Below are 15,191 nucleotides of genomic sequence, written 5' to 3'. Positions count from 1 at the left end.
AGTATCTTGGCTGACTCCTCGTGGCCTGGCTTGGCGCTGAATATGACACATTTCAGGACAGTTTGTTGTGACCAAAAAAATAAATAATGTCCCATTGTATTTAATAATTTGCAACCAGTTAACCAGTTAAGAACAGCGTTACAAACTGAAAGAAAAAAAAAAAAGCCAGAGCATAAGACTGAAGTTAAATCCTCAAATAGGACAGGGAGCTATACAGGATGACAAACTAGGATTCTCACCGTAGTCTTTATTACTGATTTAAAAAATAAGAGCAACTACATAAATATTCTGTTCTCAACTTCCTAATTGATAAACAAGATGACTTTTGAGTAGTTCACACTCATCAAGTATTTGAATTCCCTCATTAGCAAAAAAAAAATAAATAAAATCAATAGTGCTTTCCTTTTCTTTGTCTGTCTCCATCTCTTGCTCTTTTGCTTTCTTCTTCCAAGGGAAAGTGTGAATGTAAACTCTGGGGTAACAATTCCCTGTTTTTGAGAGAAGACATGCACTAAATATCTGGATGGGACAGCCCCTTGGTCTTTTCCAATAGAAGCACGAAGAGGAAAGGCAAACACAGCATGTCTTTGGCTTGGAAGAGTCAGAGTTCCCTGTAGCTCCCTCCCCCACAGCTCTTTTATGTATCAAAAAATCTGAAACCCAGGCCCATGATAACCCATCTAGTGGTTTCACTTTGTTATCAGAGTCCCATGTAACCAGCTGCATGGCAGTATTCTTAATGACCCTTTTGAAAACCTCTTCACCCAAATTAGGCCAGTTCAGTAAAGGGACTAATACCTGAGCTTTCAAATAATAAGGGGAAAGAAGGAGGAGGATAATTCTTTTTAAATTGGAAAGAGGTTCCTAAAGTCTTCCTCCAAAGTGCAGAATGGAAATGGGAAATTACTGCTCTAAATATTTTTACAAGTTTGAAATGACTTAGGGATGAATTCAGAGTTGGGCCGCTGAAGGATTTGCTGATGGTTGACATGAAGGTTAGAGAGACTTCACAAAACTACTCCATCTTCTCATCACTTAATGTCCCTACTCTTCAGGAGAGTCAAGTGCATTTTCTTTATCTTCTTTACACAGTCTTCTAATTCACAGAATTAAAGGAGCAGCTGAATTACTTATCAAATAATTCAGACAGCTAATCAGCTACTAAACTCTTTAACAATAATAAGTTAGTGTCACTAGACAAAGTAACATTTGTTCTTTCCTTTAATGAAGATATTGAAAGTGCTGTCTCACTCCTCCATAAAGAACTCTCTCATCCCTTTCCTTTGATAAATCTTTTCATCTAATTAATTTATTATCCTATTTTAAATAATGTCTCATGTCTATCTAAATATGTAATTTATCTTTTCTCTTTCTTAGAATATATAATTACAGCAAGAGCTTCTGTGGGGACAGAATATAATGTTGAAAAACATTTCTTTTGCAGAGGCATATCCACCAAGCTTTTACTCCAGACCTAAGTCCGTTACAACTTTTGTGGGTAAGACAGCCAAGTTCCTGTGCACAGTATTAGGGACTCCCGTGATTGAAACCATTTGGCAGAAAGATGGTGCTGCGCTATCACCTTCCCCTAACTGCAAGATTTCAGAGGCAGAAAACAAACACAGTTTAGAACTCTCAAATCTTACAATTCAAGATAGAGGAGTTTATTCTTGTAAGGCTTCTAACAAGTTTGGAGCTGACATCTGCCAAGCTGAGTTAATCATCATCGACAAGCCGCATTTCATTAAAGAATTAGAACCTGTGCAATCAGCGATCAATAAGAAGATCCACCTTGAGTGCCAAGTAGATGAAGACAGGAAAGTGACAGTAACATGGAACAAAGATGGGCAAAAACTCCCCCCTGGGAAAGATTATAAGATCTATTTTGAAGATAAGATAGCATCACTTGAGATCCCTCTGGCCAAACTAAAAGATTCAGGAACCTATGTTTGTACTGCTTCCAATGAGGCTGGGAGCAGCTCCTCTTCAGCAACAGTTACTATCAGAGGTAAGAAATGTGTGAATATTATTTTTCACTTTAAGGATGCCACTGGAGAAAAACTGTTGACAAACCACACAGTCTGTACATTTTATTCTTAAAGTAATTTCATCCAAGGAAATGTTTTGGTTTGGGGAATTCTTGGTATTGTCAGATTTTATATTTTCAATCTTCTTCAGAAGCCACTCTGTTCTTTTAAAACTGCCATTAATGAAACTTGCTTACAATTCCTTCTAAGAATTTCAAGTGTCTAGGCAATCCTTAACTATCTTCTCTTACGCAATTGTTTTTTTGTATAAGACAAAGAGTGTGCTTTTTGTATAAGACAAGAGTTCACTTGCTTTTGTTTGTTTGTTTGTTTGTTTGTTTGTTTGTTTAATTGAGAGACCAGGGAAGGGTTTTAAAATCGTGGAACCCTGGAGAACTATTGAGGGCACCACAACCCTTTCAGAAATTTTATCGAGATATTTGATGTTTGTTGTGTCTTCTTGTGGCATATGTCTCCTTTTCTCTTGTGGAGTTGATGCTTCAGATCTCTTCCCTTTTTCTTTTTTGTTAACTTCCTGTAGAGCCACCATCCTTCATGAAGAAGGTGGATCCCTCTTATTTAATGCTGCCAGGTGAATCAGCACGCCTTCACTGCAAACTGAAAGGCTCACCTGTGATCCAGGTCACTTGGTTTAAAAATAACAAAGAACTTAATGAGAGTAACACTATTCGAATGTCTTTTGTCAATTCTGAGGCTGTGCTTGATCTGACGGATGTCAAAGTTGAAGATAGTGGCAGTTACTCTTGCGAGGCGGTAAATGACGTTGGCAGTGACTTGTGCAGTGCTGAAATAGTTGTCAAAGGTTTGTTTACTTGGAGCCCGTGGGTTTTCTGAGAAAAGATTTTCTTTTTACTTGCTCGGGACACCTTACTTACACAATGCTTTCGTACTTTTGTAGAGCCTCCTTCTTTCATCAAAACTCTTGAGCCTGCAGATATAGTGAGAGGAACCAATGCCCTTCTTCAGTGTGAAATCTCAGGCACGGGACCGTTTGAAATTAGCTGGTTCAAAGACAAGAAGCAAATTCGAAGTAGTAAAAAGTACAGGTTGTTCTCTCAGAAGTCTCTGGTGTCTCTGGAGATCTTTTCGTTCAATAGCGCAGACGTTGGTGAATACGAATGTGTTGTTGCTAATGAAGTTGGGAAGTGTGGCTGCAGTGCTACACGCTTATTAAAAGGTCAGTGCCTGCATGAAACGATGCTCTCTAACAAATTGTCAAAATAGCTTTCTTAACCCATGGAAGGAAAACTGGTGATTTTTCTTCTTCTCCTAACCCATGAAAATATGTTTCCCTCTTGCTTTAACCTGGAAGCTTGGGGACAAAGTCAGTGATCTTCATCCAGTCTTTATTCTGAGGTGACTGTAAATATTCACTCTCCGATAACAAAAGTGGGTTCCATAATAATCTGTTATGACCATGTTGTCTGCTGATATAACCATGTATCTTCTGTGCTTCTTTCTCTCGGATAGAGGTGTCATTCTTCTTAAATTTTAATTTATTCTTCTCATTAACCGACACTATGGAAGGGTGGTATTGGACAAGAGAAATGTAATCAAGAGGAAACACTTAAATGTATTGGGTGTCGGAGGTGTTTGGGAATTGATAAGCTTTGCCTGTTCTCTTTCTTTAACTAGAACCGCCAACCTTTGTAAAGAAAGTAGATGATTTTACCACACTAGCAGGTCAAACTGTTACCTTACAAGCTGCTGTGAGAGGGTCCGAACCCATCTCTGTCACCTGGTTTAAAGGACAAGAGATCATTAAAGAAGACGGGAAGATCAAAATGAGCTTTTCTAATGGTGTTGCGGTCTTGATCATCCCTGATGTTCAGATTAGTTTTGGTGACAAATACACCTGTCTGGCTGAAAATGAAGCCGGAAGCCAAACGTCTGTTGGGGAATTAATAGTTAAAGGTTCGTGTAGCAACATCTTAACTTAGAATCGCTATTTCCCTGTAGAGTGGAACCCTAATGTACACTTGGTCATACTTACTATTTAATACCATTGTAGAACCTGCCAAAATTGTTGAGAGAGCAGAGCTGATCCAGGTGACAGCAGGAGACCCAGCCACGCTGGAGTATACGGTCACAGGCACCCCAGAACTCAAGCCCAAATGGTACAAAGATGGAAGACCTTTGGTTGCTAGTAAAAAGTATCGAATAAGTTTTAAAAACAATGTTGCCCAGCTCAAATTTTATTCAGCCGAACTGCACGATAGCGGCCAGTACACATTTGAGATTTCCAATGAAGTGGGCAGCAGCTCCTGTGAAACAACATTCACTGTATTAGGTTAGTACCTTCAGAAGCCAATGCTTACATATTCCTTTGTAACGCAACCAATGAGCAAGAATAAAATCACCAAGCACGCTTCCATGTTTATCTTTCTTCTCTTCTTGTGCCACGAACAGATCGAGACATTGCTCCATCTTTTACCAAACCCCTACGCAATGTGGGCAGTGTTGTTAACAGTACCTGCAGGCTGGACTGCAGGATCACTGGCTCTCTCCCCATGAGGGTGTCCTGGTTCAAGGATGGTAGAGAAGTAGCTTCTTCTGACAAATACAGAATAGCCTTTGTGGAAGGCACGGCCTCTTTGGAGATAAGCAGAGTAGACATGAATGACGCGGGGAGTTTCACTTGTCGAGCCACGAATTCCGTGGGAAGCAAAGACAGCAGCGGAGCCCTGATTGTGCAAGGTTGGCCCGAGACTTTGCATTTCATTCTAATGTAGATGATGTTCAAATTAAGTCTTGTGCCCTTAGATCGCACCTCTTAACTCTTAGAAATTCTTTCTTATACCCCTCCTTTAGAACCACCCAGTTTTGTAACTAAGCCTGCATCAAAGGATGTTCTGCCTGGCTCAGCAGTTTGCCTGAAGAGCACCTTCCAAGGGTCCACCCCTTTCACAGTCAGATGGTTTAAGGGTGGCAAAGAACTTGTCTCTGGTGGAAGCTGCTATATTACCAAAGAAGCTTTAGAAAGTTCCCTGGAACTCTACGTGGTAAAAACCTCTGACTCGGGCACATACACCTGTCAAGTCAGCAACGTCGCTGGAAGCGTGGAGTGCAGTGCAAACTTATTTGTAAAAGGTTTGCATGGTTTTCTTGACATCTTTGTGCTACCGTCGTTATAAATTCTTTCCTCTTCCTCATGTTTCTTAATAACTTCCTTCCGCAGAGCCTGCCACGTTTGTGGAGAGGTTAGAACCATCACAGCTGTTAAAGAAGGGAGATGCCACCCAGCTGGACTGCAAAGTAACTGGTACCCCTCCAATTAAAATAACATGGTTTGCAAACGATAGAGAAATTAAGGAGAGCAGCAAACACAAAATGTCTTTTGTGGAGTCCACTGCGGTTCTAAGACTTACAGATGTTGCCATTGAAGACAGTGGAGAATACATGTGTGAGGCCCAAAATGAAGCTGGGAGTGACCACTGTGGTAGCATTTTAATAGTCAAAGGTTTGTGTTCACATTGCCCCTTGTGTTACCACAGTCATGGCCCCTAGCCCAGATTCTCCCCTCATTAACTCAAAGTAATTCCTTTCTCACTATAGAGTCACCTTACTTTACCAAAGAATTTAAGCCAATTGAAGTGTTGAAGGAATACGATGTCATGTTGCTGGCCGAGGTGGCAGGCACACCTCCCTTCGAGATCACTTGGTTCAAAGACAACACAACACTGAGGAGTGGTAGGAAGTATAAAACCTTCATTCAGGACCAGCTGGTTAGTCTGCAGATCCTCAAGTTTTTGGCTGCAGATGCTGGAGAATACCAGTGCCGGGTGACCAACGAGGTGGGCAGCAGCACCTGCAGTGCCCGGGTGACTTTAAGAGGTTAGTGTCGGTTCGAGGGATGCGCTGGCTCTCCCCTAGAATGAACTCTTTGTTCCAACAAAAATCCACTTTTGCTCTAAAACTGACACTGATTGGGAATTATTCTTCTATTAGAACCCCCAACCTTTGTCAAAAAGATCGAGAGTACCAGCTCCCTTCGGGGAGGCACTGCTGCCTTCCAGGCCACTCTGAAGGGCTCCTTGCCGATCACCGTGACGTGGATAAAGGACAATGATGAAATCACTGAAGATGATAATATAAGAATGACCTTTGAGAACAATGTGGCTAGTCTGTACCTCAGTGGCATCGAAGTCAAGCATGATGGGAAATATGTCTGTCAGGCCAAAAACGATGCAGGAATACAAAGATGTTCTGCATTGCTCTCAGTGAAAGGTCAGTTCAGGTTTGCTGTGGGTTTTAGGAAATAAGGCAGATGTGAGCCTTTCAATGGAGTGATTCACAACCCACACCTATCCCTTTGTTTTCTACAGAACCAGCAACAATCACTGAGGAGGCTGTGTCTATAGATGTCACCCAAGGGGACCCAGCCACTTTGCAGGTTAAATTTTCAGGGACTAAGGAGCTTACAGCCAGATGGTTTAAAGATGGCCAAGAACTGACCCTGGGCCAAAAATACAAAATCAGCATCACTGACACAGTCTCTATACTGAAGATTGTTTCTACTGAAAAGAGAGATAGTGGAGAGTATACTTTTGAGGTCCAAAATGATGTTGGGAGAAGCAGCTGCAAGGCTAGCATTAACGTATTAGGTTGGTATTGAAACTGAGCATCTCCTTGCTCTTCATCTCCTATAATTTTACCGAAAATACAAATTGCTGCAGTTGACCTTTTTTTTTTTTTGGTTTCTTGCCTTTTCATTGCATAGATCTTATCATACCTCCCTCATTCACCAAAAAGCTGAAGAAAATGGACAGCATTAAAGGGTCTTTTATTGACTTAGAATGTATAGTGGCCGGGTCACATCCCATCAGCATCCAGTGGTTCAAAGACGACCAAGAAATAACAGCTAGTGAAAAATACAAATTCTCTTTTCATGACAATACTGCCTTCTTGGAAATCAGTCAGCTGGAAGGCACAGACAGTGGGACGTACACTTGTTCGGCCACCAATAAGGCAGGACACAACCAGTGCAGTGGCCACCTCACAGTCAAAGGTTGGCATTTTTTAATCTCCCCTTATCAAGGACTGGTCTGCTCTCTCATTTCTTAATTCTCACCCTCGTTGCCCCATTCCCAAGTAAACCTTCCTTTCTCCTTTTGCTTCTTTGTCTTTCATCCCAGAACCCCCTTACTTTGTGGAAAAGCCACAGTCCCAAGACGTCAGCCCCAATACAAGGGTTCAGCTAAAGGCTCTTGTGGGTGGCACTGCGCCCATGACCATAAAGTGGTTTAAAGATAACAAAGAGTTGCACTCGGGAGCAGCTCGCTCAGTTTGGAAGGACGACACCTCCACCATCCTGGAGCTCTTTTCAGCCAAAGCTGCCGATTCTGGGACCTACATTTGCCAACTAAGCAACGATGTTGGTACCGCAACCAGTAAAGCCACGCTCTTTGTAAAAGGTCTGGTCTCTGCATACATCTCTCTTGCTTGCTTGTCTGGATTTTTCTTGGTGGGAAGGGAAGAGGCCAAAGAAAGTGATGCCGGCCTTTGTTTTAAAAAACGTTCAATGTGGGGCACCGCGTCTGCCTTCGGCTCAGGTCATGATCCCGGGATCCTGGGATCGAGTCCCACATTGGGCTCCCTGCTCCACGGGAAGCCTGTTTCTCCCTCCCCCACTCCCCCTGCTTGTGTTCCCTGTCTCACTGTCTCTCTCTCTCTCTGTCAAATAAATAAATAAAATCTTTAAATAAATAAATAAATAAATAAATAAAAAATGTTCAACATGACGCTTTCTTCCCCATCTTTAGAACCTCCTCAATTCATTAAGAAGCCCAGCCCCATATTAGTGCTGAGAGATGGACAGTCGACAACATTTGAATGCCAAATAACAGGCACTCCTGAAATCAGGGTTTCTTGGTATGTGGATGGGAATGAAATAACAGCGGTGAAGAAACATGGCATTTCCTTCACCGATGGTTTAGCCACTCTCCAGATTTCTGGTGCCAGGGTAGAGAACAGCGGGATTTACGTCTGCGAAGCCCGGAATGATGCAGGCACAGCAAGCTGCAGCACTGAACTAAGAGTGAGAGGTGCGCTACTGGGTCCGCTCCCCGGGGCTGTGCTGCTGGCCAGGCCACCACTCTTCCCTCGAGTAAGCTCATCTCTGTCTTCCTTCTGAATCTTTAGAGGCTCCCACCTTTATCAGGGAGTTGAGGCCCGTGGAGGTCGTGAAAGATGGTGATGCACAGCTGGAGTGTGAAGTGTCGGGAACACCTCCGTTTGAGGTCACGTGGCTGAAAAATAACAGGGAGATTCGGAGCAGCAAAAAGTATAGCCTCACCGACCGAGTGTCAGTGTTTGACCTCCACATAACCAGGTGTGACCCCTCAGACACTGGCGAATACCAGTGCGTCGTATCCAATGAAGGCGGCAGCTGCTCCAGCAGTACCCGGGTCTCCCTCAAAGGTCAGTGGCACCCCTGAGAAGCAGGCTACCTCATACAGACTGGCTAATGCTCTTTCATTTTATGATGATGAGGAGAAGCTCAACTATGCCTCTTCTTTTCCCCACTGTTCCACTGAATCACAGAACCACCATCGTTCCTTAAGAAGATAGAAAACGTCACTACCGTTTTGAAAAGCTCTGCCACCTTCCAGAGTACGGTGGTGGGCTCTCCTCCCATTTCTGTAACCTGGCTCAAGGATGATCACATTCTGGATGAAGACGATAATGCTCGTATTTCATTTGTGAACAATGTCGCCACACTTCAGATCAGAGCTGTGGACAATGGACACAGCGGGAGATACACGTGTCAAGCCAAGAACGAGTCGGGCATTGAGAGGTGTTATGCTTTCCTCTTAGTACAAGGTCTGTAAGCTGTTCTCTTGGGGACTGAGTCGGTGGGGACAGTCTCATAAGCACCCCTTATTTCTAGCAGAATTAGCGACGCAACTAATTTGCACTTTAATTCTTACTGCAGAGCCTGCTCAAATCCTAGAGAAAGCTAAGTCTGTTGATGTCACTGAGAAAGACCCAGTGACTCTGGAGTGCGTGGTGGCCGGGACGCCAGAACTCAAAGTCAAATGGCTGAAGGATGGAAAACAAATTGTGCCCAGTAGATATTTTTCAATGAGTTTTGAAAATAACGTGGCCAGTTTTAGGATTCAGTCAGTCATGAAGCAAGACAGTGGTCAGTACACGTTCAAGGTGGAAAATGACTTTGGAAGCAGTAGCTGCGATGCCTACCTGAGAGTGCTAGGTGTGTACTTTGGCCCTAGTTGGCTTCCCTTATCTCTGTCTGGTACCTCAATCCCTTGTAAACAAGTGGCAATGTATTAATGGATGTGTTTTGCTGTTTGCATTGGATAGATCAAGATATCCCTCCATCTTTCACCAAAAAATTAACAAAAATGGATAAAGTTCTGGGCTCTTCTATTCGTATGGAGTGCAAGGTTTCTGGCTCACTTCCTATTAATGCTCAGTGGTTTAAGGACGGAAAAGAAATATCTACAAGCGCAAAATACAGACCCATCTGTCATGAGAACACAGTATCACTGGAAGTTAATAATCTGGAATTAGAAGATACTGCGAATTACACATGCAAGGTCTCAAATATAGCAGGGGATGATGCATGCAGTGGCATTTTAACTGTTAAAGGTTAGAACTTCTTTTCCTCTTCTTGATTCTTCTTTGTGATTGCATTTTAAATGTGGCACTCTTCCCTTGTATTCTTTAGACCTAAAAGTCTCAATAATTCTGTTTCTTAGATCCATATTTATTGAGTTCAAGAAATACACGGTCATTGCCTCTTTTCAGAAATGATTGCTTACACATCCGTAAGACTGTCAAAACAGTTTAACTACAAGAAATCTATTAAGTATATTTCTCTTAATGTCTATAGAACCACCAAGCTTCCTGGTGAAACCTGAGCGACAACAAGCCATACCAGATTCTACAGTAGAATTTAAAGCAGTACTGAAAGGAACACCACCATTTAAAATAAAGTGGTTTAAAGATGATGTGGAACTTGTCTCTGGACCTAAATGTTTCATTGGCTTGGAAGGGTCAACGAGCTTCTTAAATCTCTATTCAGTGGATGCTTCCAAGACGGGACAATACACTTGCCAAGTTACCAATGACGTTGGTAGCGACTCTTGTACTACAATGTTGCTTGTGACAGGTGTGCACGTTTGATTGTTTCACGTTTCTGTCTGACCTGTGGCTCCCTTCTGTACAATGCATCTACCCAATCAAGAAAGTTCACTTCTCTCTAACAGTACACTGTATTTGCCAGGCATTGTTCATCTTTTCCTCTTTCCTGCATACTACCTAATTTAGCGTTTGTTATTTATATCTGTTCCCTCATAATCTCCTCTTTCTTTCACTCTCTAGAACCACCAAAGTTTGTAAAGAAATTAGAAGCATCCAAAATAGTGAGAGCAGGTGACTCTGCACGACTTGAATGCAAGATAACTGGATCCCCAGAAATCAGAGTTGTGTGGTACAGAAATGAACACAAACTCCAAGCCAGTGATAAATACAGAATGACTTTCATTGACTCAGTGGCCGTCATACAGATGAACAATCTCGGCACTGAGGACAGTGGGGATTTCATTTGTGAGGCTCAGAATCCTGCCGGCAGCACAAGCTGCAGTACCAAGGTTATCGTAAAAGGTAGAAGTCTCTTTCTTCTGTTCCTCATTACCTGAAACCCACCTTCTTCCCCCCTGGGGTATCCTAGTTCTTTATTCTTTTACTGTCATTTTAGCTTCCATTTGAGATCATAGAATATTTCCCCAAACTAGTATTATTTCCCTTTTTGGTTGTTCTTTCTTAAGATTTGCTTACATGTAGCCAATCATTCTGGGATATTTTTCTTGTTATTCCAATGTCATCATTCTGATCACCTCAACTCATTGGCCAGGCAGTTTCAATTTGATGTTTCACAAACATAACAAAACAAACAAACAAAAAAAAAGTAAGGAAAGGAAAGGAAAAGTAGGCATTTTAAAATCTATTTTTGTCTTTTTGTTTTCAGTCAACTTATGAATATATCATCATCCTCACTATAATCTTTAGCATTAATAACAGAATATTTACCACATATATATAAGATGCAAGCAATACAGGTTTTAACCTCACATTTAAAACAGGACAATTATAGGTGTGCCTCGGTGGCTCGGTCAGTTAAGTGTCCAACTCTTGATTTCAGGTCTTGATCTCAGGATTGTGAGTTCAAGCCCCACGTTAGGCTCCACTCTGAGTGTGGAGCCTACTTAAAATATATATTTATATAAAATACAGGACAATTATATATATATATATATATTTTCTCTCTCAAGAATTGGTTCCTGTTTTTTTTTAATTATATGACTATACCTTGGTGCAATTAATACCAGTATTTTCTGTGGCCATTTTCCAGTATTTTTATCAGAAAGTCCAAGTTTGTCATGGTGTGAAGCCATTATTTTAATAACATTTGTTGACGTGGATGACTTAGATCACAGGTGTCATAATGGCTTCCAAGTATCTCGGTTATAGAGCATATACAAAAAAATTTCATCCCTGAAGTCAAGATCCTAAACCTCATGCAAATCATCTTAATTAATGTACTTGGGTTTGGTTTTCATTTACAATTTTTGCATCAGTCCTTATGGTCCAAGATAAATTAGTAAGGTAATGTAGATAGAAGGTTGAATTCCTCAGTAAGGACACCTAGGGGTCTTGTCTGGGCTCTCTGCCAAGGAAGCGGAGTGATTTTGTAAAGGCTAATGCCTTCTCCAAAGCAGTCATTCCTCAACACTAAAGTGATAGTTCTGGACACTGTTTCCCCATTATAGTATCTTGATTCTTTCTTCCAACTTAAAAACAGAGAAATACATTCTGTGAAATTAAATAGCCCAATTCATTAGAAATTCTTGTTTTTTACAGAACCACCTGTTTTTAGCAGCTTCCCTCCTATAGTAGAAACCCTTAAAAATACTGAAGTTAGTCTTGAGTGTGAACTTTCGGGAACACCACCATTTGAGGTGATCTGGTACAAAGACAAGCGGCAGCTCCGAAGTAGCAAGAAATACAAGATTGCCTCCAAAAACTTCCATGCAAGTATTCACATTCTCAATGTTGAAGCTTCAGACATTGGGGAATACTACTGCAAAGCACAGAATGAAGTCGGAAGTGATACTTGCATTTGTACTGTAAAATTAAAAGGTAAGCATATTTCCTGCAAAATATGAAATGGCAGGAATATGCAAAACTTATTTTTTCTCTCTCTCTTCCATTATCTGGACAATGTTTTCAACAATCTCCACCCATCTTTCCTTGTTCAGAACCACCAAGATTTGTCTCCAAACTGAACAGCCTCACCATTGTAGCTGGCGAGCCCGCTGAGTTACAAGCATCCATAGAAGGAGCCCAGCCTATTTCTGTCCAGTGGCTTAAAGAGAAAGAAGTGATCAGAGAAAGTGAAAACATCAGAATTACATTTGTAGAAAATGTTGCAACTCTGCAGTTTGCAAAAGCAGAACCAGCTAATGCTGGGAAGTATATCTGCCAGATCAAGAATGATGGTGGAATGAGGGAGAACATGGCCACACTGACTGTCTTAGGTTGGTACAATATAGTACTATGGTCCCCTGATAGAAAGTGATGCCAAACACCGAGATGAGTCACTGGTAGAATCTCTTATTCTGAATTTCTTCTAGAAGGATATTAATTCTTACCTGTTTGAAAGGTTTAGGAGAGGGGTGCCTGGGTGACTCAGTCAGTTAAGCACCCACCTTCGGCTCAGGTCATGATCCCAGGGTCCTGGGATCGAGCCCCATGCTGGGCTCTCTGCTCAGTGGGGAGTCTGCTTCTCCTCCCTCTATCTGTCTCCCTGTTCCACCTCTCACTCTTTCTCTCTCTCTCTCTTAAATAAATAAATAAATAAATAAATAAAATAAAATCTTTAAGAACAAAATGAAAGAAAAGAAAGGTTTAGGAGAAAGGACCTAATCGATCTTTTTTCCCCCTAATTGATCTCTCAAACTCATTCCTGTGTCTGTGATCTTAACAAAAATTAGCCATCTGTTTCATTGTTTACTTACTATTTTTCTTGATGGATTAGTTGATATAATCATGACTCTCTTTTGTTTAAGCATGAAAACTATTGGAAGCCAGCATATGCAACAAGGAAATTTTGTTTCCAAAGTACTAGCTGTTAATGCTGACAAGAACTCCCAAGATCAAAGTTAGATAGGAAAGATGACTTGCACTTGCATCTTTGGACATTTTAATTTAGCAATTGTTTGGATAACAGCTTTGAAAACCACTGGCTTTAGCACCTTAAAATAAAGCAAACATATCAAGTAATTCATCATAATGTGACTCCTTTGCTCTAGAGGGGGTCAAGAGCAAATCAGTACACACTGTCTAATATACATTGTCGGAATTGTTTTGGAAGTCAACTAGTGCACCAACATATTTCTTAATAATAACCCAGAATTCCACAATAGTGTGCAATTATGGAATCATCCTCTCTAGGGAGAGAGCCCTAACACAATCACACCATGGGAAGAAGCAATCTCGGTGAATCTGAGAGTAGAGGCATGGTAGAGATAACGGACTTTGACAGATGGCTATCACATTTTATTTCAGAGCCTGCAGTCATTGTTGAGAAAGCAGGATCAATGACCGTGACTGTGGGAGAAACATGCACTCTGGAGTGTAAGGTGGCCGGCACTCCCGAACTCTCAGTAGAATGGTACAAGGACGGAAAGCTGTTGACCAGCAGCCAAAAACACAAATTTAGCTTCTACAACAAAATCTCTTCCTTAAAGATACTCTCTGTTGAAAGGCAAGACGCAGGCACATACACCTTCCAGGTTCAAAACAACGTTGGAAAAAGCAGCTGCACAGCTGTAATTGATGTTTCAGGTCAGTTCTGCTCTATCCTGCCCGCCCCCCCACCACTGCCCCACCGCCATTGCTTATGCTAATGCCTCCATCAGCTTCCTTCTCTCACGGGTCTTCTACTCTTTCAAATCATGATGATATCTCTTGCCTTTCCTCACACAGACCGAATGGTCCCTCCCTCTTTTATCCGAAGACTGAGAGATACTGTTGGGGTGCTGGGTACTTCTTGCATCTTGGAATGCAAAGTAGTTGGATCATCACCCATCTCTGTTGCCTGGTTTCATGAGAAAACTAAGATTGTCAGCGGAGCAAAGTACCAAACCACATTTTCAGATAATGTCTGCACATTGCAGCTGAATTCTCTGGACTCCTCAGACATGGGCAATTACACATGCGTGGCTGCTAATGCCGCTGGCTCTGATGAATGTCGTGCAGTGTTGGCTGTACAAGGTCAGTGTTATAAGACGCAAACCATTTCTTGCAAATTCCCCTTTGAGTGCACATCCAGACACCCATTTGACACATATTCAAAAGGGCTCTTCATGTGTCATTCAAAGTTGCAACTAAATGAGAAGCTTACAGGCTCTTTTCCATGTTCTCCATGTCTATGTAGAACCACCCTCTTTCGTGAAGGAACCTGAACCTTTGGAAATCCTACCAGGCAAAAATGTCACTTTCACAAGCGTTATTCAAGGGACCCCTCCCTTCAAGGTCAGCTGGTTCAGAGGTGCCAGAGAACTCGTGAGAGGAGACCGGTGCAACATCTATTTTGAAGACACTGTGGCAGAACTGGAATTATTTAATGTTGACATCTCTCAGAGTGGGGAATACACTTGTGTGGTTTCTAACAATGCTGGCCAAACATCCTGCACGACTCATCTCTTTGTGAAAGGTTTGCTCAAGTGCATTTGCCCTTCCTATTTTCTCTACGCTGACATCTTTGTGTTCTTACTGTGTTTAATTGCTATGCTTTGTCACTCACCAGAACCGGCTACCTTTGTGAAGAAATTAAGTGATCACTCTGTGGAACCAGGGAAGTCCATAATTCTGGAGGGCACCTACACTGGAACACTTCCGATTTCAGTTACCTGGAAAAAGGATGGTTTTACCATAACTCCATCTGAGAGATGCAGCATAGTCACCACAGAGAAAACTTGCATCCTAGAAATTCTAAATAGCACAAAAAGAGATGCAGGACAGTACTCCTGCGAAATTGACAATGAAGCAGGGAGGGATGTTTGCCAAGCTCTGGTATCTACATTAGGTATGTTATCTTATTATTCTCTCATTGAT

General features: G+C 41.8%; 1 protein-coding gene across 1 annotated transcript in view; it reads left to right on the top strand.

Moving 5' to 3' along the window:
• The window catches only part of TTN (titin), a 271,518-nt gene that overhangs the window by 68,700 nt on the left and 187,627 nt on the right, over positions 1-15,191 (top strand). The window contains 26 exon segments of the mRNA XM_027590660.2: positions 1,445-2,008; positions 2,569-2,850; positions 2,947-3,225; positions 3,684-3,962; positions 4,060-4,338; positions 4,458-4,745; positions 4,860-5,138; positions 5,227-5,508; positions 5,604-5,882; positions 5,997-6,275; positions 6,374-6,652; positions 6,769-7,056; positions 7,184-7,462; positions 7,811-8,092; positions 8,190-8,468; positions 8,592-8,870; positions 8,983-9,261; positions 9,372-9,659; positions 9,904-10,182; positions 10,395-10,676; positions 11,934-12,212; positions 12,332-12,610; positions 13,641-13,919; positions 14,061-14,348; positions 14,512-14,790; positions 14,884-15,162. Coding sequence (XP_027446461.2) covers positions 1,445-2,008; positions 2,569-2,850; positions 2,947-3,225; positions 3,684-3,962; positions 4,060-4,338; positions 4,458-4,745; positions 4,860-5,138; positions 5,227-5,508; positions 5,604-5,882; positions 5,997-6,275; positions 6,374-6,652; positions 6,769-7,056; positions 7,184-7,462; positions 7,811-8,092; positions 8,190-8,468; positions 8,592-8,870; positions 8,983-9,261; positions 9,372-9,659; positions 9,904-10,182; positions 10,395-10,676; positions 11,934-12,212; positions 12,332-12,610; positions 13,641-13,919; positions 14,061-14,348; positions 14,512-14,790; positions 14,884-15,162 — 7,587 coding nt within the window.

The sequence above is a fragment of the Zalophus californianus genome, chromosome 3 (genome assembly GCF_009762305.2).
Source record: "Zalophus californianus isolate mZalCal1 chromosome 3, mZalCal1.pri.v2, whole genome shotgun sequence".
In the NCBI taxonomy this organism is placed as follows: Eukaryota; Metazoa; Chordata; class Mammalia; order Carnivora; family Otariidae; genus Zalophus; species Zalophus californianus.
Note: the sequence above shows the minus strand (reverse complement) of the source record. Positions and strands in the feature narration are given on the sequence as shown.